At 44.7% G+C, this 20448-nt stretch overlaps 1 protein-coding gene across 1 annotated transcript in view; it reads right to left on the bottom strand.

Annotated features, from left to right (window-relative positions):
- Window positions 1–4342: 4342 nt before the first annotated feature.
- LOC119463669 (uncharacterized) overlaps window positions 4343–20448 on the bottom strand; it is a 42991-nt gene continuing 26885 nt past the window's right edge. Inside the window, exons 9-10 of the mRNA XM_049655997.1 lie at window positions 14586–14846; window positions 4343–4617 (exon numbers count right to left, since the gene is read on the bottom strand). Coding sequence (XP_049511954.1) covers window positions 4445–4617; window positions 14586–14846 — 434 coding nt within the window. The 3' untranslated portion in view covers window positions 4343–4444. The remainder of the gene's footprint in view (window positions 4618–14585; window positions 14847–20448) is intronic.

Raw genomic sequence — 20448 nt, 5'->3', positions numbered from 1 at the left:
ACCCATAAAATCTTGCACTTAAAGCGTCAATTAAAAGGATTATCATGCTATCGGTCAAGCCATTCTGTCCTGGCGTCCCTCAGAGTAAATCTTAGAACTGAGTTAAAATTAAGTAAAGAGCATTTCTTTAATGTCAGAATGCACAGCTTTCTAAAAAAAACAGCCCAATGAAGTTTTGGATTCATATATCGAAGCGTAAAAGCCTTGTAGACAAGATAAAATTGAATGATGTCGAAGTAACCGACACGCAGCGCATTGCTGAAGATTTTAACACGTTTTTTTTTGTCGATATTTTTACGTGAGCCCACCCAGGAAAATGATGCTCACTGCGTTGGTATCGAGCTTCCAGATCTTGTCATATCTGAAGAAGACATATTTTCTTCCCTCCTAAACTTAGATCCAAAAAAATCTGCAGTTCCCGACGACATACTTAATGCTTTTCTTAATCGGTTCGCCGAATTGTCCGCGAAATACCTGTTCATACATACTATTTACCGCAAGCTTAAATGAAGGTGATCTACCTAATGAATGGAAAGTTTCCAAAGTAGTCCCAGTCCACAAAAAGGGAGACAAGCTTAATGTAGACAATTGCAGACCTATCTCTCTGCTCTGCACCTCTTCTAAGGTAATGGAACACTTTACTTCTAAGCATTTAGGTTCGTTTTTAGAAAATAACGACTTCTTTAGTGAGAGTCAGCACGGGTTCAGGCGTGGCTTTTCGACCACTTCGCAGTTACTTCATATGACCAACGAAATACTGGCAATCTTCGACCGAGGACAGTATTTTTTTAGATTTAGAGAAAGCGTTCGATCGGGTCTCACACAAAAAAATGATGATACAGCTAAACAGCATCATACGCAGCGAACAAACTTTGCGTTGGCTTGATTCGTACTTGACGCATCGAAAACAATTTGTCAGCATAGGTGCTTCGAATTCATCGCTTGCTTCTGTGCTTTCGGGGGTTCCACAGGGCTTGGTATTAGGGCCACTTCTTTTTCTTTTTTACCTAAATGACCTGGCTTGCAAATTTTCCGTGCGGTGTCGCTTTTTTGCGGACGACTGTATTCTTTACTCGAGCATCCAATCTGTGCATGACCTATAAAGCTTAACCGACTATTTAATATCAATACACGACAGGTGTATCCAGTGGCATATGGCTCCAAACATCTCGAAATGCGTGCACATGAATAATACGCGTAAAAAAATCCGCTAATTTGCACCTACCAGATAAATCATATGGCTATTAAACAAGTAGAGGAATTCACGTATCTTGGAATTACAATTGATTCTAAAATGAGCTATAACGCTCATGTTGGGTATGTTTCCTCGGCAGCAACGAAAATGTTATGGTTATTAAAGCACTGTTTAAAAAACTGCACCAGTGCTACCAAATTACCCGCATATAAGACAGTTATTAGGTCAATACTCGAGTATGCAGATATTGTCTAGGACTCTCACACAAAGGCTGGCGTAGACATTATCAAAAGCGTTAAAAAAAGCTCTTAGATTTATGTACAATGGTTATGACTGGCGCATTTCAGTCACCGGTTTATGATTGCGATCTGGGCTCCAGACACTAGAAACTCGTCGCAAAATGCACCGTCTACAAACAATGTATAACATGGTTAACAATCACACTAAAACAAGATTTGACAACTACATGCAATTTAATACATCGCGACTGACCAGAGGTAAGCACAATCAAACAATTTTAGTGCCGCATGCTAGAACAAACGCTTATATTTCATCTTTCCTGCCCAAAACAATTCGCGAATGGAACGCTCTTCCGCAGTGTGGTCAATTCAACTACTCCCGATTCCTTCTTATCTGCAGTGTAGTCGTACTTGTAATGTCATGCGTTCATTGTTTATTTTTTGCTTGTGTTCGATATTCTGATGTCTCTTTTATTACGCCCTTCCAACTGGCAGCAAATGTGATGGCGTCATCGTATTTCTTTGTACTGTGTATTAGAATATGTTCACCTTGCCTATTGGGCTGTCTTTTTGTTTGCTTGTTCCCTTGAGGAAAAAGAGTTTGAAATCACGATGTTTGTACCACTCCTGCCTGGGCTTCCAAATGAAAGCCGGCAGTATTGTGAAATAAATAAAGTAAATGACAGTAACAGTCGGGTCAGCACGAAATATCTCGCTCAACTGGATGGTACAATTGCGTCATAGTGGTGAAAAATTGTAATAAAATACCCCAAGCAAAAAAAAGTAAAAAAGAAACATTTGGCAAACATTGGCACCACATTTCTTTGTATAAAATGTATCATTCACATCAGATGGATCATGACACCGGAGGATCATTACCATCAGCTTTCAAAAGAAAAATGCAAACGTTATTCTCGTTACTAAAACAATAAATCTGTCTTTCCTGTCTAGATGGCGCTAATAGGCCGTATATACTTTACATGAAAACATTAAGTACATTATAAGGCTCAAAGCTCCAGTAATTGCATTCACACCAAATTACCGATCATTCCTGTGCAGAACTCTCTGTCGTACGTTGGCGATTTATTCCGGCCCTCAAGGATACCCTGGCAGGCATTCTCGTGGAACTTCATCAAGAAGCAATGAACTCGAAAGTTACATCCGTCATCCGACATTTTCTTACCCGATAATATCTGATAACACTAGAATCGCACTATAACTCAATATATGCGACCATTGGTCTTGATTTTAAAGAAAGTGCTGCTATTTTTTTCTGTGCTGGTGTATACTCGTACATCTTTCGAGACAGATTTCCCGCGTAGTGAAAAAGAACGAAACTACAGCACTGCGCATATATCACTCTGTAGTTCACCTAGCGCAAAGTTGTTCTACTTCGCTTTCTGTAGATGTGTTTAAAAAAGGGCGAAAGCTTATTGCAGTCACATTGCACACCACCGAGCATACTTATTTTATGTTGTAGCACATCTGAAACTAAACTCACGCAGCTGTTACGTCATGCGTCTGGAAGCGCTATGTGTCGCGGTCCGTTATACCAAAACACGACAAAAGAAGCCTTGCGATAAAACACGAGGCAACTTTATTGATTTTGCACCGGCTTTGAGAACTACTAATGTTTTTTCCTAATTCAGCTTCCATAGCAAAATGAAGAGGCTGCGCTTTATTTAGATCTACTAATATTGCACATATTGTCTGGGTTACATCTGTGTTTGCTTTCATGCATCCGAAGCCTCCAGCGAACTTATCGCCACTGTCCTTAGCGGCAATACTCCTCCTATGCGCAGACCGCCTCTGGTGGTGCGATTTGGATGCCCAAGGGGACAAGTAATACCAATAACCTCGAGAGGTATGAATGTGAACCGAGATAATATCTTTATATAAGCTAAAGAAAAAAGAGTCGGACTTGACTTTTCAAACCTTGCCTTTCAGCTTATTGTGTTCTACTACTTGGCGAGGCTTAGAAGAATTGCATTTCACTTCGCTGGATCAATGTACATTTACAACTCCGAACAGATCACCCTTTCTTAGACGAAAAGATTGACATTGACGCCAAAAACGTTGGCCCACTTGCTTTGGGTATATAGCAAAAGCATCTTCTTGCTGGCAAAGTCATTCTGTAGCATTGACTTCCAAGTGTACATATGCACGTCTCCGTGTGAGTTTCGCGCCAGTATACAGGGTGTCCCAGCTCTCACGCAGCACGATTTGAAAAAAAGAGGAACGGCGTTACGCGAAGCAAACCTAGTCCGTATTGTTTCCAGTACAGCGGCGTAGCCGCCAGTATTTTTTCCTTACTGAGATTTAATTAATTAACTGTAATCAATTATCTCACTCGAGAAGTACTGTCCTAATTATCAAAGTGTCAATGAGAAAGTTGTAGAGCAACATAAAAAACTCCCGACACAGCGTCCTGCTGCTCAATACGTGCTACGTAAATGAGTTTTTTCGAGTGTGAAAGAAGCCCGCGAACACACGCAGAATTTCCGCACGACTGGCCGCTCTAGGCGCTTTGCGTGTATTCGCGGGCTTCTTTCATACTCGGAAAAACACACTTATGTAGCACGTATTTAGCAACAAAAAGCTGTATCGAGAGTTTTTCATGTTGCTCTACAACTTTCCCTTTGACACTTTGATAATTAGGACAGTACTTCTCGCGTTAGATAATTAATTACAATTAGTAAATTAAATCTCAGTAACAAAAAAATTACTGGCGGCTACTCCACTGTACTGGAAAGAATATGCACTAGGTTGGCTTCGCGCAACGCCGTTCATCTTTTTTTAAATCGCGCTGCGTGACAGCTGGGACACCCTGTATATATGTGCAAAATAACAATCATTCATAAGCGAATACAATATTTATTCTGGTTACCGAATACAAATTCATGTCACGGTGAACATGACACGGAAATATACAAATCATTAGGCACTTAGCATAATCGGTTAGTCAGCACAAATGAGGGATTCGGCGTTCTAAATGACAGCCCTTTTAGATTTATTGATCGATATTTATTACATTCTGACCATCTTTTCTCGATTTCACCGCTTCTTTTGTAGACTGTTTCAAGAGCCGCAACTTCTTCACGCTTGTTTTACCATTGCCTGTCCTAGGCAGCTCGTCCAGAAACACGACTCCACCGTATAAGTGTTTGTAATACGTTGTCTGGCCTGCAAAGATTTGTCAAAATAAATCAAATGCGTTCTGCTTGTCTGCTCTTAAACGAAACAGCTCGTTTAACACAACAGTATACACAAAAATACAACTATACAAAAGCACTATGCTATATAGCCAAACTAGTATTGAAGAATCGCTGCTGGAGAAAGTACACTCTCGAAAACAAAGAGCCCTAAATATCGAGTATTAGAGCGTAGCATAGCAAATAGACAATAGTGAAACCGAAAACAGAAACAAAAAGCAAGACAAAAGCCCAAAACTTTGACCGCAAGGGCCCTCGAGCTCAATGAATGCAGAGCTAGTTCACTCATCACACACTTGTAAGAATACCAGCCATGCCTGGACCGTTTTCCTTTATTGGACTAGTACAATCGCAAGCTAAATATTGCGCGACTCGATCCAGTGGCCACCCATTTCAAAGCCTGCCTGCAGCTACCGCTGCCGAGCATGGAAGCGAACCTGCGTATTTACGGGCATGCCCGTGGGCATAGTTTCATGTTGTTTGCTAGGTTGGGCGTGACAATCAAAATAAGTACTAGAGTCACTTCGCATGAGGTACCCAAAAACCGGCGCACATGCCTTTCTAGAATGCCCACATCAGGACACGCCATGACGGCGAGTTCAATCATTTTAATGGCCTTGGAGCGTAGATCAATCAGGTAAAAATGTGATATGACAAAGAAGTACGACACGCCTGTGGATGACACGAATGACGCCTACGGGAAGACGCAACAGCGTAGGCTTAGCCAGTCACAGCAGGAATAACGTCTAGCCCGAGCCGCACTTGTGTACACTCTTAGCACGGTAACGTTTACTAAAGGGGTATATTCTCACAAATTTGTGCACCTATAAAGAAAAGTTACGTAGTAACCTTTATTTAAGTAACCTTTAATAGAGGGCATACTCTCACAAATTTGTAACCTATAAGTTGGACATAAAATTGTAACCTTTACTTAAGTAACGTTTAATAAAGGGGCATATTCTCACAGATTTGTGCACCTATAAAATAAAAGACTACGTGTACCTATACTAAAGGTTACTATATAGTAACCTTTAGTATAGGCACACGTAGCCTTTTTGTATGTAACCTTTCGTGTAGACATACAGTCTTGCAAGGCTTCACACGTGCGTCCTTCTGCGCATGTCCATGAATTTAGGACATTGATTCTTCGGCCAACCACCAAACTTCACCGCAATGCACTAGCGTAACTCACTGAGTAGAACTTCATAAAAATTCTACTTCAAATGATCGGCCGAAGTTCTACAACTTTTGGTTACCAACGTCAGGAGGATATTTGCTTCTGAAAATATAGGCATTTAAGGCACTCAGTCATAACTTCTCTGCTGCGTTATATTAGAGAACAAGTAACTCAGCGCGATATAAAAGACAGACACAAGGGAGAAACAAACACAAGCGCTCTCTTTGTTTCTCCCTTTCTTGTGTCTGTCTTTTATATCGCGCTGAGTTACTTGCTCAGTTATGGAAAACCAACTAGCCCAACAATTAACTATTCTAGGTTATATTAGCGCTTTGGTCAAGGTTAAAGCACTGCTATAACTCAGCAGGGAAATTACGTGTCATAAAAGCTTACGTTATCGGAAAAAAGGTATCCTTTCGACGTAGCTAACGGAAAGTTGTTGAACTTCGGCTGATATTCCGAAATACAATTTTTCTGAAAACGCTGCCCTGTGTGTTACGCTAGTGCCCTGCAGTGAAGTTCAATGGGTGGCCGAAAGAGCAATGTGCAAAATTCATGTGCATGCGCAGAAGGACGCGCGGGTGACAACGTGCAACACTGGATGCCTATAAGAAAGATTACAAAAAAAAAGGTTCCTAAAAATGGCCGCTGGGGTTATGCCCTAATTTCTTGGACATGACTCATTGTCTAAAACTAAAAAAACATTCAGCTCTTAAGACAAAATGACATTTTATTGCTGTGAAATGCTGTGAAACGGCAGAATGCTTCCAGCAACCGGATATGGAGTGCTGATTTACCAGCTCTGCCGTTAACCACGATTGCTTATTTACATGCTAATCAGTCAAACATTGGTAATATTCGTACTAATGATGATTATTCGAGTTTATTGGCGCAATTCGTACTAATGATTATCGCTGAAATTCTGTTGCGATGACTATAAAACTTGTTCCGCAGAAATCAACATTTCGTCTCAAATTATCTTTTTTTAATATTCAAGGACAGACTGGTTAACAACGTGTAAACCTTTGCCACCTTGCTATTTTACAGCGCAGGTCATTTACACAAAGCAGCTTCCAGGAATTAGTATAGAATGCACGATGCATCAAGACAGTTGTACCTTATGAAATAAGCTGGCACATACTTGGTAATTTTGGAATAAATGTGCAAGACACAAAATAATTGATGAAATACACAGTATGTTGCTTTTGTATAGGTGAATGCATCGTATACAGGTTCGTCCCACAGCATATTTCTTTGCTGCGGGCCATGTTGAAAGTTTTTTTGCAAAATGTACCATGTCATCCCATGATAGTGAGATATCTAATAATTATATTTTGCACAAGTGGAGAGTATATCTGAAAAGGCGGCACATTTCAGAATGAATACGGATTTCAGCCTGCATACATCTCGTTTATCGAGAAAAAAAATTAGAGGTATGAGACGGCAGCACCCACATTCTGGAAATGATGTGAGCAGCAGCTGTGAGAAGGAAAGCTGACACAAAACATTTAGTGAAAATGTCATGATTACTTTATTTGCATATACAAAACAAGGTGACTCAAAGCTTTCCCTTCACAAGCAAAATTACATTTTGTCTTGGTCTGTTTTCTTCTTCACGGCCATAAAGCAATAATGAAAAAACCTCTGAGTACAGCGTTCCCTGGCAGCACAAATTTCTACAGCATAATGAGGAATGAGGCAAAAAAAAGAGAGAAACATTAAAGGTTCGTGTACAATATGTTCAAATACAAATACATATAAGTTTTAGACTTCCACGAGGAGGACGATCTCATCCCTGTTGCGAGCACAATCATGTCTCTTTGGTGCTAGTATGTCAGTTGCTAATTCTCCGATCTCCTTGCTGTGTAGTGGAGCCTACAACGACAGAAAAGTAATCTTACAATCTCATAGTTACTTGTTAGCGTCGCCTGAAAACAACAGCTATTACCACGTAATGAAAGAGACATAAATAAACCACAAACAGATGAAAAACTACCACAGAACAAATAAATAAACACGCCTAAGGTGAATATACTCTTCTTTCTAGGAAATGTCGGTAACAATAAAAATTAATGATTAAAAAACTGAACGAAAATAAATTCTCAAGTCAGTTCGTACTCCCCTCCCGTACAAGTACAAAAGTCAATACCGCAATAATGTGACAGTTTTACAGTCAAAACGCAATATCAAGTGATTACAAACTGAATATCAGCACAATAAACAAGTTCCGTGCATGAGGTCAATGTTGTGCGTCCGCACAAAAGTGCAACATAAACTTGAGATTTAAGAATAACCAACATGGTGACTGTTAGTGATAAAAATATTAAAACAACAGTGTTTATGAAGCGAGCAAGTAGTTTACTTAAATAAAACTGAACAGTGCGAGCATGAGCATGAATTGACGGTGAAATTCACGACAGACACACACCAGCAAATAAATAGTTGAACAGGAAGCATTGCTTACCTAAGTCACATTTATTGCTGTCTTCGGCATTCATTACAGCAGTCGCCACACAAACGATGCTCACCACACTCAGGTATGCGAAGAACTTTTACCATTGGCCATCGGCAATGCGTCTCGTCGCAGCGGCCACGCAGCACGCCAAACATGCCCCTGCTCCACGCCCGGCGTCATGGCTTCTTTTCGCTGGCGCGCGCGCCTTTAGGAGTCTTTTTAGTAACTGTACCACTCGTCACGAGTGACTCAGATACACAACACGCTTGGTGAGCGCATCGCCACCAAATCCGAGAGCGGGAAAACGCGCTTAAAGCGATGAAACAAAGCGCGACACGACCTTTTCAAAACGACACCACCGGCGATACTCTTCCCGGCATGCATCGCGAGAGCTGCGCAATGCAAAGGAGATATGACAGCACTCATGTTTGGCTGAAGCTGAATCACGTTTGATTACGCTCCGCATCTAGCGCAACTAAAGACAATAATCAAACTATAGTTCCGTCAAAGTATCACAGGACCATATATATATCAAGACGCTAATATTCCCATGTTTCAGGATGTTGCTGTTCGTTTGTATTTGTATGTTTTCTCCCTGCTCATTTGGCCGGCCGCCATTGTGGCCTCCCACCGCGAGCGCACGTTCATCTCTCTACGAGACCTTACTGGAGCGGCTGTCGCCCGCTGTCATGTGAATGAAACGGCGTTTTTATCGCGTGTTAGTGAGCGGGCAAAATTGGTGCGTGTCTGGCGTTCTCTAACGAATCCAACATTTGCTGCAATTTAGGAACCACTCCCTCTAATACGTCAAAAATGCAAAAAAAGAAAGAAAAGAAGAAAAAGAAAGCGCGGTGGCCTCTGTTGCAGTGTACTAGTAAGTCTGATAACGAATCATCTTTCTCGCCCTGCAGATTAGTTATTCGACCTGCTCGACGCTTTGATTCTGTCGGCCGTCGAGATTTTACAGTACTCTAGCGTGCGCCCACGTGCGACCTTCAGTGTGCGCCCGCTGTTAGTGGGTGTCGCGTTTCAGGAGAATGTAAAACATACGCGAATATAGGGAGCATTGATACACAAGGAAACAATAAAAAAATATTGGGTAGAAATATAGCATTCAATCACCATAATGCATCCGCTTTTAGTTTTTGTGCAGGTACACAAGTCTATGTTTTATACCACAGCCTAAAATGCCTGCAGCGGTAGCGGAGGGTTTTCCATCACATTGAACCGTAGTGATAATTCAAGCCACAACATCGTTTGCCACAATATTCTCCGATGTATGTTCACTGTTTCTGTGGCCTCCTTTTAGATTATAATGGCACGTCTGCAGCAGAGATCAGTGACGAATGAATTGCTGCTGTCTCTCTTGAGCACACGCTCGTGCAAGGTTTAAATTTCTTTTTTACATTGCGAAACCAAAGATCCCCACTGGTGTCAATAAAATATTAATTTATTCCAACCTGCCTCATCCCCTCGGCCGCACAACATATCGTATAGGTTAGTCCCGGCTAAAAACACCACATCAGGATCGCAATACGACACAATAATAAGTAGACTTCCAATCCATACAGTAGGTCCCCTGAGGCATGAATGCCAACTCGTTTAGAGGTTACAATCTAAAGGTTACAAGACATTTGGCATTGAAGTAACCTTTAAAATATACGCTTCGGCTCATGTAACCTCTAGCCGCGACGGAAATTCACGAAAACTCAAAGATCAAGTTTTTTTAGTCACCGAGTAACCTTTATGTTATAAGTTACTCGCAATTATAGGTTACCATAAAGGTTACCGTGCTAAGAGTGTAGCGCTGGCGATCCGGCTACTGAGCTTTGCACGGCGCACTTCTTCATTACATCTTGCGCACTACTGAAGACCGAGCTACACAGGACACCTAAAGCATCGTGAGGTCGAAGGGCTCGCGATGCGGCTTGAGGCGATCTACGTGCACAGTTACGCGGCGTCCGTGAAGCAGGTCTATAGGGGACTTCAGAGGTTCGATGATGTAATTAACCGAAGTTTCCTGTAGGACCGCGTAGAGTCCATGGTATCTGGATGCGAACTTGGAGGAGGCACCTGGTGTTGAAGTAAGAGGCACCCACAATCAAACGAGAGCGTCCAGCAAAAACGGCGGCCCGTCGCTATGACGAAATTTCTGTAGCGCTTGTTCTTGCATTATAAGTGAGCGTGCTAGTGGCCGACATTCTGCTGCACACCGGGCGGCTTCGGAAACCGGGGTATTATGCCTCTGATAAGTCGGGACGGTATGAGGAATAGTCTCAATAGAAAATGGCGGTCTTGGCCACATAGTAGAAAGACAGGACAAAAGCCCGTCGTTGCCTGGGGTGCCATATTGTAGGCGTACGTGGCAAATGGAAGGATGAGGTCCCAGTTGATGTGGTTGGATGCGACATACATAGAAAGTGTGTCACCAAAAGTCTAGTTAAAGTGTTTCGTCAAGCCGTTCGTTTACTTGTGATATGCTGTGGTACAGCGATCAATAACGCGACATTCAGTGAGAAGTTCTTGAATGACGGCGGCGAGAAAGACGTGGCCTCGGTGGCTCAGGAGTTTGCGGAGAACGCCGTGATGTAGAAGGAAGCGTTAAATAAGGTATGAGGCAAGGTCACGAGCCGTCACGGCTGGCATAGCGGCCGTTTCTGCATACCTTGTGAGGTGGTCTATAGCCACAATGACCCAGCGATCGCCAGCAGCTGTGCATGGCAGAGGCCGTATAGGTCTATCCAAACCCGGTCAAAGGCTCGCGAAGGGCATGGCAAATACTGCACTGGTCCAGAAGAGCGCCAAGGATCAGGGTTTCGCTGTTAACATTCTGTGCAAGAGCGAATGTGCTTTTGCACAAATGTGTACGTACAGCGCCAATAAAACTTATGACGTAGTATGGTGTATAGGAGCGCATACATTAGTGCTGAGCTGCAGGGGTATTACTAGCAGCCATTTGCGGCCACCGGAATGGTAGTTACGGCGATAGATGACTCCGTCGTGGACGGCGAAATGCGAAGCTTGTCGGTGTAGCACTCGGAATGGTGGGCGTGCAGGCGAATCGGGTAATTTATCAAACATGAAATCCAGGAGTCATTGCGCTTCTCCAAAGCCATGTTGACAGAATCTAATGGTGGAAGTGGCTCTTCTAGGACGTAGACACTGACAATCAGCATTGGCGTGCTTCTTGCCTGAGCGGTAGGCAACCCAGATGTCATACTCTTGGAACCTCAGTGTTCATTGGGCTAGGCCGCTGCAGGGATCTGTGAGGGACGACAACCAGAAAATTGCGTGGTGATCGGTATTGACATCGAAGGACCGGCCGTGCAGGCATGGACGAAATTTTTGTATGGTCCAGATGTTACCTAGACATTCTTTTCCCGTGACTGAATAATTCGATTCAGATTTCGTGAGAGTGAGGCTCGCGTAAGCAACATATTTTTGGCAGCCGGGCTTTCGCTGGGCGAGCACAGCGCTAAGGCGAACAGCGCTACCATCTGTATGGATTTCCGCGGGAACAGTAGGATAGAAATGGCGCAGTATCGGTCGTGGTGTGAGCAGGTGACGTAGCATCGCAAAGGCGTCGTCGCAAGCCGGAGACCACGCGGAAAGATTGGGATCTGCCCGATGAAGCTCCGTCAGCGCTGCCATAACTAAAGCCATATTTCAGATGAAGCGGCGGAAGTACGTGGAGACTCCAACGAAACTGCGCAAGTTTTTGAGGGACATGGACCTTGGGAATTATTTAACAGTATGTATATTAGCGGCTTCAGGGAAAGCGCCGTCCTTCGGCACGACATGTCCGAGACTGGTCAGCTTGCATGCCCCAAAGTGACATTTTTTTCACATTTAGTTGGAGGCCAGCGTCAGTGAGACGGCGAAAAAACTGCTCAAAGCAACACGTTTATAGAGATCGATGACGTCTTTGATATAGCGGATAAACGTCCCACCAGGTTGCTAAGAGCGGGACTGCAGACGCTGTTCGGCCTGAAGCTTTCGAACAGCAGGATGGCCGAAGACCTCACTGAACTTTGTCTTGAACACAGTCCAGCTTGGATTTCGCTTCCGTGATTCCGAAACCACAAGTGGGCTATTCCGGTGAAGTAAAAAAGAACGGTGGTTAATTTCACGATGTCATTCCATTTGTTGTTCACACTGAGGCGTTATAAGTTGAGAGTCAGTCATCAACGTCGTCGTGTCGTGTGCCGCTGCGGAAGGGAGGGTCCCGCTGACGGATTGCACCGGGGCACACGCAGGACCGGGGAGCAGGTGGTGGTGAGCTCGTGGTGTCATGGAAACAAAAGAAAAAAATAAGGTTGGCTTGCCGTGACGGTGATACGCTACTGAAAGCATGGCTGGCTTTCCCGCAATAGCAAGGGGGCTTCGCGGGCCCAGACAATGTAGGTGATGACGAGAAGCCACGTTCATAGGCGTCACCATGCCTGTACATATTTGTTTACACGCGTTTCTGCGCCAGCCGCACTGGCACTCCGCATAGAGTAGCACCGCAATATATTGTACGCGAATTTAGGGAGAGTTACAATATGTCTGGCTCCATTTTGCAAATTGTATGCGTAGACAATACAGTGGTGGTAAACAGTAGTAATAGTGAAATAAAATATCGTATGCCTCGTCTACGGGCGGTGCTGGGTACTAGTCACGGTGTCAACGAAAATCCACCGGCTTTTTAATGGGTAGCAATATCTACTAAAACCTGGCGCTCGGATGTTTATATGGGTTCTCACCTCGAAAAGGGGTCCTATAATGATTTTGCGAATGTCTCTTGGTGTCCCTTCTCCCAGCACAGCTTTGGGGAAATAGTTGAACACGAACAGTTTTGATGCAGCGCGAACCGTAACATGGACACAAGAAAGCACAAGTAAAAAGACAACACACAGCGCTAATAGCTATTAGCTACCAATGAGCTAGATTTCCTGCGTAAGCAGTGACAGGTTCTTCTGGCAGGTTGATGCGGGTCATTAAATATGGTTCGATAGTGTGAATTCAATGGCGCATGTTTCTCATTGCTTCCACGTGATCTGTGTCTGTCATGGCGCATGTGGTATTTATGCGCTCATGGTTTTAAGAATACATATTGTTGTTGCTAGTAGCGCTGTATGTTGTCTTTTTACTTGTGTCTTCTTGTGTCCATGTTACGTTTCTCGCTTCATCAAAAGTGTTCCTTTCGTTTCTACCGTTAAATTATGCACAAGGTCACCCATCGCCCAATGCTCGGCTACTGCACGACTTTCAGACGCTTCGAAGGACTTGGCAAGTTGGCGGCATGGGACCGCCAGACGTTTTTTGAGAGTTTTGTGTTTAGTGTGCCCTGGTTTTTGCACAGAAAGAGCAGTAGTCTGTACAACCCTTTCCCAAGCAACGGACCCCTGTAAATCCGGCGGCTGCTTGTACAGGTCTTATAAACCGGTGGGTGCCCAGGAGGGGGGGAGGGGGACGCACCACCTACTCCCATCCAAGCTGCGCGTCCTACCCAGTCGGCCAGTATAGCGGCCAACACATTGGGCACGCACCTCCCACCTCCTGAATTTCGGTGTTAGAATACAAGCTGCCTTCCCTCACTCACTCTCCCAGTCCATGGTCAAGTGTGTGCTCCTGCCGTAAAAACATTTGGCTACGTTATTGTGTTCTGGTATAACCTGACTGTGCGTTATCCCAATCTTAAACAATAATGCGAGATGTACTACTACTTCTGACTTTACTTTTCTTCATAATTTTTTGTTGCATCAACACGCAAACGCTACAGGAAAGTGCAATTATCAGCATTCACTAACTTCCGGCCATATCAGCAGTTCATCCTTGCAGCGACGTAAGAATAGACGCATATAATAAAGGTGGCCCATATGAAACAAGGCTCAATTTTAAACATAAATATGGAAATAATGGTTTGCAGAAAGATGTAGCGCTATAAGGTGATGGCAATAAACTCTGGACTGCCGGGCTACAAAATCCCGACTTCCCTTCAGTTTTCGCCGTAGACACAAAACCCCCAATTTCTACCCAGTTTCACTATTTAAAAATTACACCTGGCATTTACCTCATCAATTTCATAAAATATAAGACCCAGAAATGAAAGACACTATTTATGTGGAATCTACTGCCTTACACTTTTGCCACTGTCAATCCCTGTAATTTAGTATAATGCGATCGTTGCTTCACTCATCCAATCATCCATGGTCCTATAGTGTTTAGAGCTACTATGAAAGGACTTTATTAGGTTATCAGCACCTCTGAAGATCCGTTGATATAGCACAGTCGTATTATGTTCAAGAAATGATGCCAAACTTACTGGCCACAAGATCCACCAGTTCCTCTTCCGTGACTAGTGGATCACCAAGTGCGCTTTTCTTGCTCACAACAAACGCTGTGGGTGCTTCGCCTACTATTTCGTCAGGAATGCCTACGACGCACGCTTCGAGAACCGCTGGGTGTCTGAGAAGGATATTTTCCACATCTCCTGGAGCCACGTTGTAGTCGTGGCATTTGATAATGTTCTTGAGCCGATCAATGACGAAAAATTTTCCGTCTTCGTTGTAGTATCCAATGTCGCCTGGAAAGAATGGAAGGCACAGACCTCGTTACCAGCTGTACGTTTTCGCATGCCAGAATAAACTTCTCTCAAGACATGGGGCTCTATAACGTAAAATGACTCCAAACTGTTTTGATTCCAAACTCCTGACGTCAAATTTACGCAAGCACCGAGGAGGAGGAGGAGGAGGAGGAGGAGGAAACATTTATTAAGAGAAAAAAAAACAAGGTAGGCGTCTTCCTGCTTGTGTTGGGAGGTGCCCTCAGTCCAGGGCTCCTGCGGCTCTTGCTGTCTCCCGGGCCCGCCGCACCAGTTGTTGCTGGTCACGAGGGTCCGAGCTAGTCAGCACGGCCTCCCACTGCTCGGGTGTGGGGTTGGGTATATGCGGGGCTACCTGTATATTGGGGCATGCCCATGTGGTGTGATATAGGGAAGCGTTGTCGTTACAAAGGGGGCATTTGTACGAGTACAGTGCAGGTGTATTGCGTAATCTGCTTAAGTGGGGGTATGTGTTGGTTTGTAATTGTTTGCCATGCTACTGCGTCTTCGCGTGAGAGGGTCTTGTGCGGGGGTGGGTATTGTCGTCTGTTCAATCTGTGGTGTTCTAATATGGCGTGGTATTGTAAAGGTACAGGCTCCATAGATGCGGCCGTATCCCTCTCTTGTGGCGCCCGTGTGGCATGAGCTCGGGCTACAGCGTGCGCACGCTGATTTCCACGGAGGGACTCGTGTCCTGGAGTCCATACTATTTCAACGTCGGGTAATTGAGAGGCTTGTTTGAGGAGTCGGGCGGTCGAAGGAACATATTCTGCCTATGGCATTGCTACAACAAGCTGCTTGAGAGTCGGTAATAATTGTAGTGTGTTCTTTGGTTTGACTAGAGGCGATGGCTAAGGCGATGGCTGTCTCCTCCGCTTCGAGGGTTTTGGCAGTGCGGACCGTCATCGAGACCACCTCTTGAAGGTTATGGTCGACAACACTGACTGCCATGGCTGCTTTTCGGGGGTACTGCGCGGCATCTGTGTATAGTATGTTGGGGAGGTTACCGTATCTTGTTTGAAGAGTCTTTACGCGCGCTTTGCGACGACCGGCATGATGTTCGGGGTGCATGCTTCTGGGGATGGCAGCTACCTTGATATGCTCCCGGATGTTGGGGGCCACATAGATTGATTTTTCGTGGCCTCGGCCCTGTGTTGGGTAGCCTAGGCGCGCTAGGAGCTAACCACCGACGCAAGAATCGGGCGATGACCCGCAGCATTGTTTGAACAACCTAATCAAACACTCTCCTCGTTTATAGGAGGTCACCTGTGTTCGCTTTCAAAAGCAATAACATTGCCTATACTGAGCCGTTTTTCTTATCTAACTGGCTGACAAGAGGCGAGGAGCACGCTGTAGTTGAGAGGGTTTCGATGGGGCCGAGCCACCACAGTGAAAATAGATAACCGCATCAAGAGAGTGGTGCCGGCTTCCCCGATTGGTCCGCTTCGCCTTACTTACCTTGCGGTGGCTGGCCGAAAATCGCGGCGGCGTGCAACGGAAGGATAATAATGCCGCTAAAACGGATCCTCAGCAAGGAAGAGTTGGCAGAGCGATGTCGTATGCATGCCGAAAGGGCTCGATAACGTTTTACTGCCCCGCAATAAGGTTTATCATGCGCAAATAAATACATGCTCAACGGCAGGTGCGAGTACCGAGGGCCTGAGCGATCAGCGGGCAGCCATCTTCTACTCCTTTTGGAACGGGGCAGTCTGTGGCTATTCAGAAAAATTTTCAGTTTTGTTCGGCATATTAATGAATTTTTTAGCATACACGTCACTTTGACGTGGTGAGTTTCCGCGGTTTTGTGAGGTCGGGTGACAGACAGGTGAAGTGGGTGTAACCAGAAAACATTGTACCAAAAGCAGATGGCTAATAGTGAAGAGGCGTCGAATCAGGAATAATTATTTTTCTTTTGTTCGGTTTAACCTTCATAATCAGTGTGCACAAGTTACATCAGATGGGGAGGTATCGCGGTTTTCGTGACGTCGCGTGACAGACAGGCGAAGTTGGGAGTGGCCCGAAAATGTTTGACCAATGGTGGAGGCTGATTGCAGAAATTGGAATCAAAACAGTCACGTTGTAACACTCCTGGTGGATAAGAAACTTAAACCTTCCAACAAGACTGCTGTAATAGAGGCTGTGCAATTCTAGTTGCCAATGCAATGCGACAGTTGGCGATTGCGAAACACGCGATTCAATTTCGCCGGCGCCGTAAATTAAAAACTTCCTCGCTTTAAAGTAACGTGTTCGTCAATAAACATGAGACAGTTGCAATGTTACATACAGCATGGGCCACCACGAGGACGTACTTTTTGAAGAAAAATAAAAACACTCAAAGATCATGAATTGACGTCCTGCATGGAGGCACCCACGCCCACATATACGCGGGATATAATTTAAAGCTACCTGAGAGTAAGAACGGCTGGCAAGCGCAACAGCAGCCTGTGCGTTAGGAAAGTTCTAAGCCTAGTTGGTGCTCATATTAGGCTTCGCTGCACGTGCCACTGATGGATAGTGGCTCTCCTAAAAGTCATTCGGACTCAGGTTGTTAATAAATAAACGCTGACAAAAAGCTTCTCCTCGGTTTATGCAGTGTAAGAAAGAGCACCGAAGCGCCGCCTGTGCTGTTATTAGCCCTTTCAGCCCTGAATTTTCTCCTTCATCATGAAATAATATAAATAGAAAAAGTTAAGGCTCTGGCGTGAAGCCAGCATAGTCCCGAAGCAATTGCCAGAGTTTTAAGTCGAATGGAGCAAGACAACAACTGTTCTGCGGAAAAATCGAACTCAGACAAACAATAGCAGCACTCGCACTCTTCGTATCACTTTAGGACGTCGTCAATGCCAAACAACTTTGGTATCTGCCTTCATAATTTTAGTGTAGAATAAAAATATGTTGAATAGTAGCTCAAGTAAAAATATGTGAGCAAAGCGATTTTCGCGACTCGTATAACAGCTCATTTTGCCGTGTGCGAATTTGACGCCACGAGGGCTCAGTGGTTGTAAAATTGAGATTGAGGGTAGTCAATTTGTTTTCTATCATGTTTCCCTGAAGCGTTTGCTAGAAGCATAGTGGGCAAATATTTACTCGTTCGGCACTGTTATTTAGCTGAAAAAGTGATAAAACTCCACATGACATTCAGGTGCATACAGATCATTAATCGATGAAAAGAAAGAAGACTCATTGATTTCGAGTGCCCAATATGTTCGCTAGACGATAAAAAATGGAAATTCGCTTCGAGAAGCTTGGCTTACGGATATCAAAAACTGTGTGCGAACTGCGACAAAGAACAGGAGGTTTCAGCACCTGTGATAAGCTTATTTTTATTTGCTACAGTTATATTTCCTTGTTTGAACATTACAAGAACCAGCATAACGTTTGACAGCAGAGGCGTAGCCAGGGGGGATTGGGGGGGTTCAACCCCCCCCCCCCCCCACACACACACACACACTTATCCACCCTTTGTTCTCGTCGTTTCGCGCTGACATAATTCATGAAACCGGTGCTACTATCACCATTTCATTCCTGGGCGCTTCCGTTTGTGTTGGTAATTTACAGCAAATCATGTCTGCATATGGAAAAAACTGTCACGGTGTTTTTCAAGGCTTTGACACTCTGTGAAGTTTTGAGCGAGAATGTGGCGGCCGCATTCTGAAGCAACAAATGCGCAACAAATGAAGCAACAAATGCGGCAGCCGCATTTTAGATGATGGCGAAAACACTCGAGGCCCGTTTACTTAGATTTAGGTGCACGTTAAAGACCCCAGGTGGTCGAAATCTCCGGTATACATTTCCGCTGCTTCCTTTCAGGTGCCGGTTACCGCCGCGCTCGTGCAGGATCTAGTCTGCGCGAGAAACGTCTCTTGTTTGCGATTGCGCCCCTACGGAAGGCTGGTAATTACTGTTGCGTTGTTGAATCCCAAACCACCAATTACGGAAGGCTGGTAGTTGCTGTTTCGTTGTGCAATCCCAAACCAGCAATGTACACACGAAGGGGTTGATGACAGCAGTGAAATTCTACCGACTCGCAACAGAATGCACGAAACAGACAGCCGACAGCGTAAGTAAACTCTTGTTGAAGGCGCTGAGAGTTCTCGTTGGAGTTCACGCGTGCCTGAGAAATTAGATTATGTGCACTATGCACTGAACAAGACCGGAGTTCATTCCTGCATCAGTAGTACACCAATCAGTCGAGATTCTGTGAGGTACAAGGCCGCTTCCTGTTTGCACCGGCGTAAGTGAAGCAGAAATCAGTTGCACGCATTACTTAAAATGCGTACACATGCCATATCTATGCTGTGCGGTGAAATATTCTGTACAATTCTGAATCTGTTGACGTAAAGGCAAATGAAGGCTGCACGCTCGCACACAGCGGAAGACTCAGCGGCCCATGCACTTGCCGCAGGAAATGCAACCCTCTCGTATGAGGAAGCAGGGCGACGAAAGCTTCGAAAAAAAAAGCCTTAGGCGTTTTTGCGCGTATTTAAGTTTTCAAGAGAAAATACGCAGCTGACAAGCTATTGCTATGGGAGTAGATATAGCCTGGTCACACGTGCATTTTCACACGTATAGCCCTCCTTGACTTGTGAAACGCACTGCGCCCCGACGAGGACGACGCCATCTACGCTTCGATCGCACGGGTCGTCTCAATGATGCGTTTTCGAAGACTGGTCCATTCAGTGGCGCGATGAGAGGCCGTTGCTCCAAACGCCCACTGTACCTGTCGTACTTACTGTATTTACTGAGCTTACTTTACTTGTTACTTAATTTCTTCACACGCACACACGAGGGGGGGGGGGGGGGCGGTCCCTTGTCGTTGATATACATGTATAGAGTCTGCTTACACTGCGGATAGTTATTAGCGATCACGTGACGTAGAGGAAAGCAGAAGCTTGCCCCCCCCCCCCCCCGCCCCCGTCGGGCCGGTGAACCCCCCCCCGAATAAAATTTCTGGCTACGCCCCTGTTTGACAGCAATAAAATACTTTTTCGGCGCCTGCAACATAAAATATAAGAAAACGTTTTCCAAAAAATTCATCACGTGTTGATTCACAACCTTTCAGCCGTGGCGGCGTCGTTTGACACCATATCCGTAACTTCACTAAAAATTGGAAAATTAATTTTTTTATTTTCGCATCGTGCTTCTGAGAGATTTTTCACATTACATATGTCAAGCGAAAAAATGTCTGCCGAAAGGAGAAAATTCAGGGACGAAAGGGTTAAGCGTCTCAGCGCTCCTACTGTGCCGGAGACGAAGGTGCGAGCGGGTACAATAAAGGCAGACATACTATGTCCTCAGACAGTAGCCCGTTCACGTTCTGAATAAATGTTCTCGTATAACACAACAGTACCGCCGCGAAACAGCTCTTAGTGGACAGACCATTATCCGTTGCATGTAAGATCTTTGCCTCATGTGCACTCATTAACACGTGTCTCGGTCTGAAGCTGAGTTAGAGCTACGCTGCGCAGACACAAATGGATCGTATTTAAGAGGAAGCTGTTGCTCGGTTGCTCCTATCTGTATCCATGGGGAATGAAAAGTAGTTTTCCGCTGCAACCAATGCATTAAATTTGACGAGGTTTGT

Source organism: Dermacentor silvarum, chromosome 9, assembly GCF_013339745.2.
Source record: "Dermacentor silvarum isolate Dsil-2018 chromosome 9, BIME_Dsil_1.4, whole genome shotgun sequence".
Lineage (NCBI taxonomy): Eukaryota > Metazoa > Arthropoda > Arachnida > Ixodida > Ixodidae > Dermacentor > Dermacentor silvarum.
The sequence above is the reverse complement of the archived record's forward strand: the minus strand, read 5'-3'. Positions and strand labels throughout refer to the sequence as shown.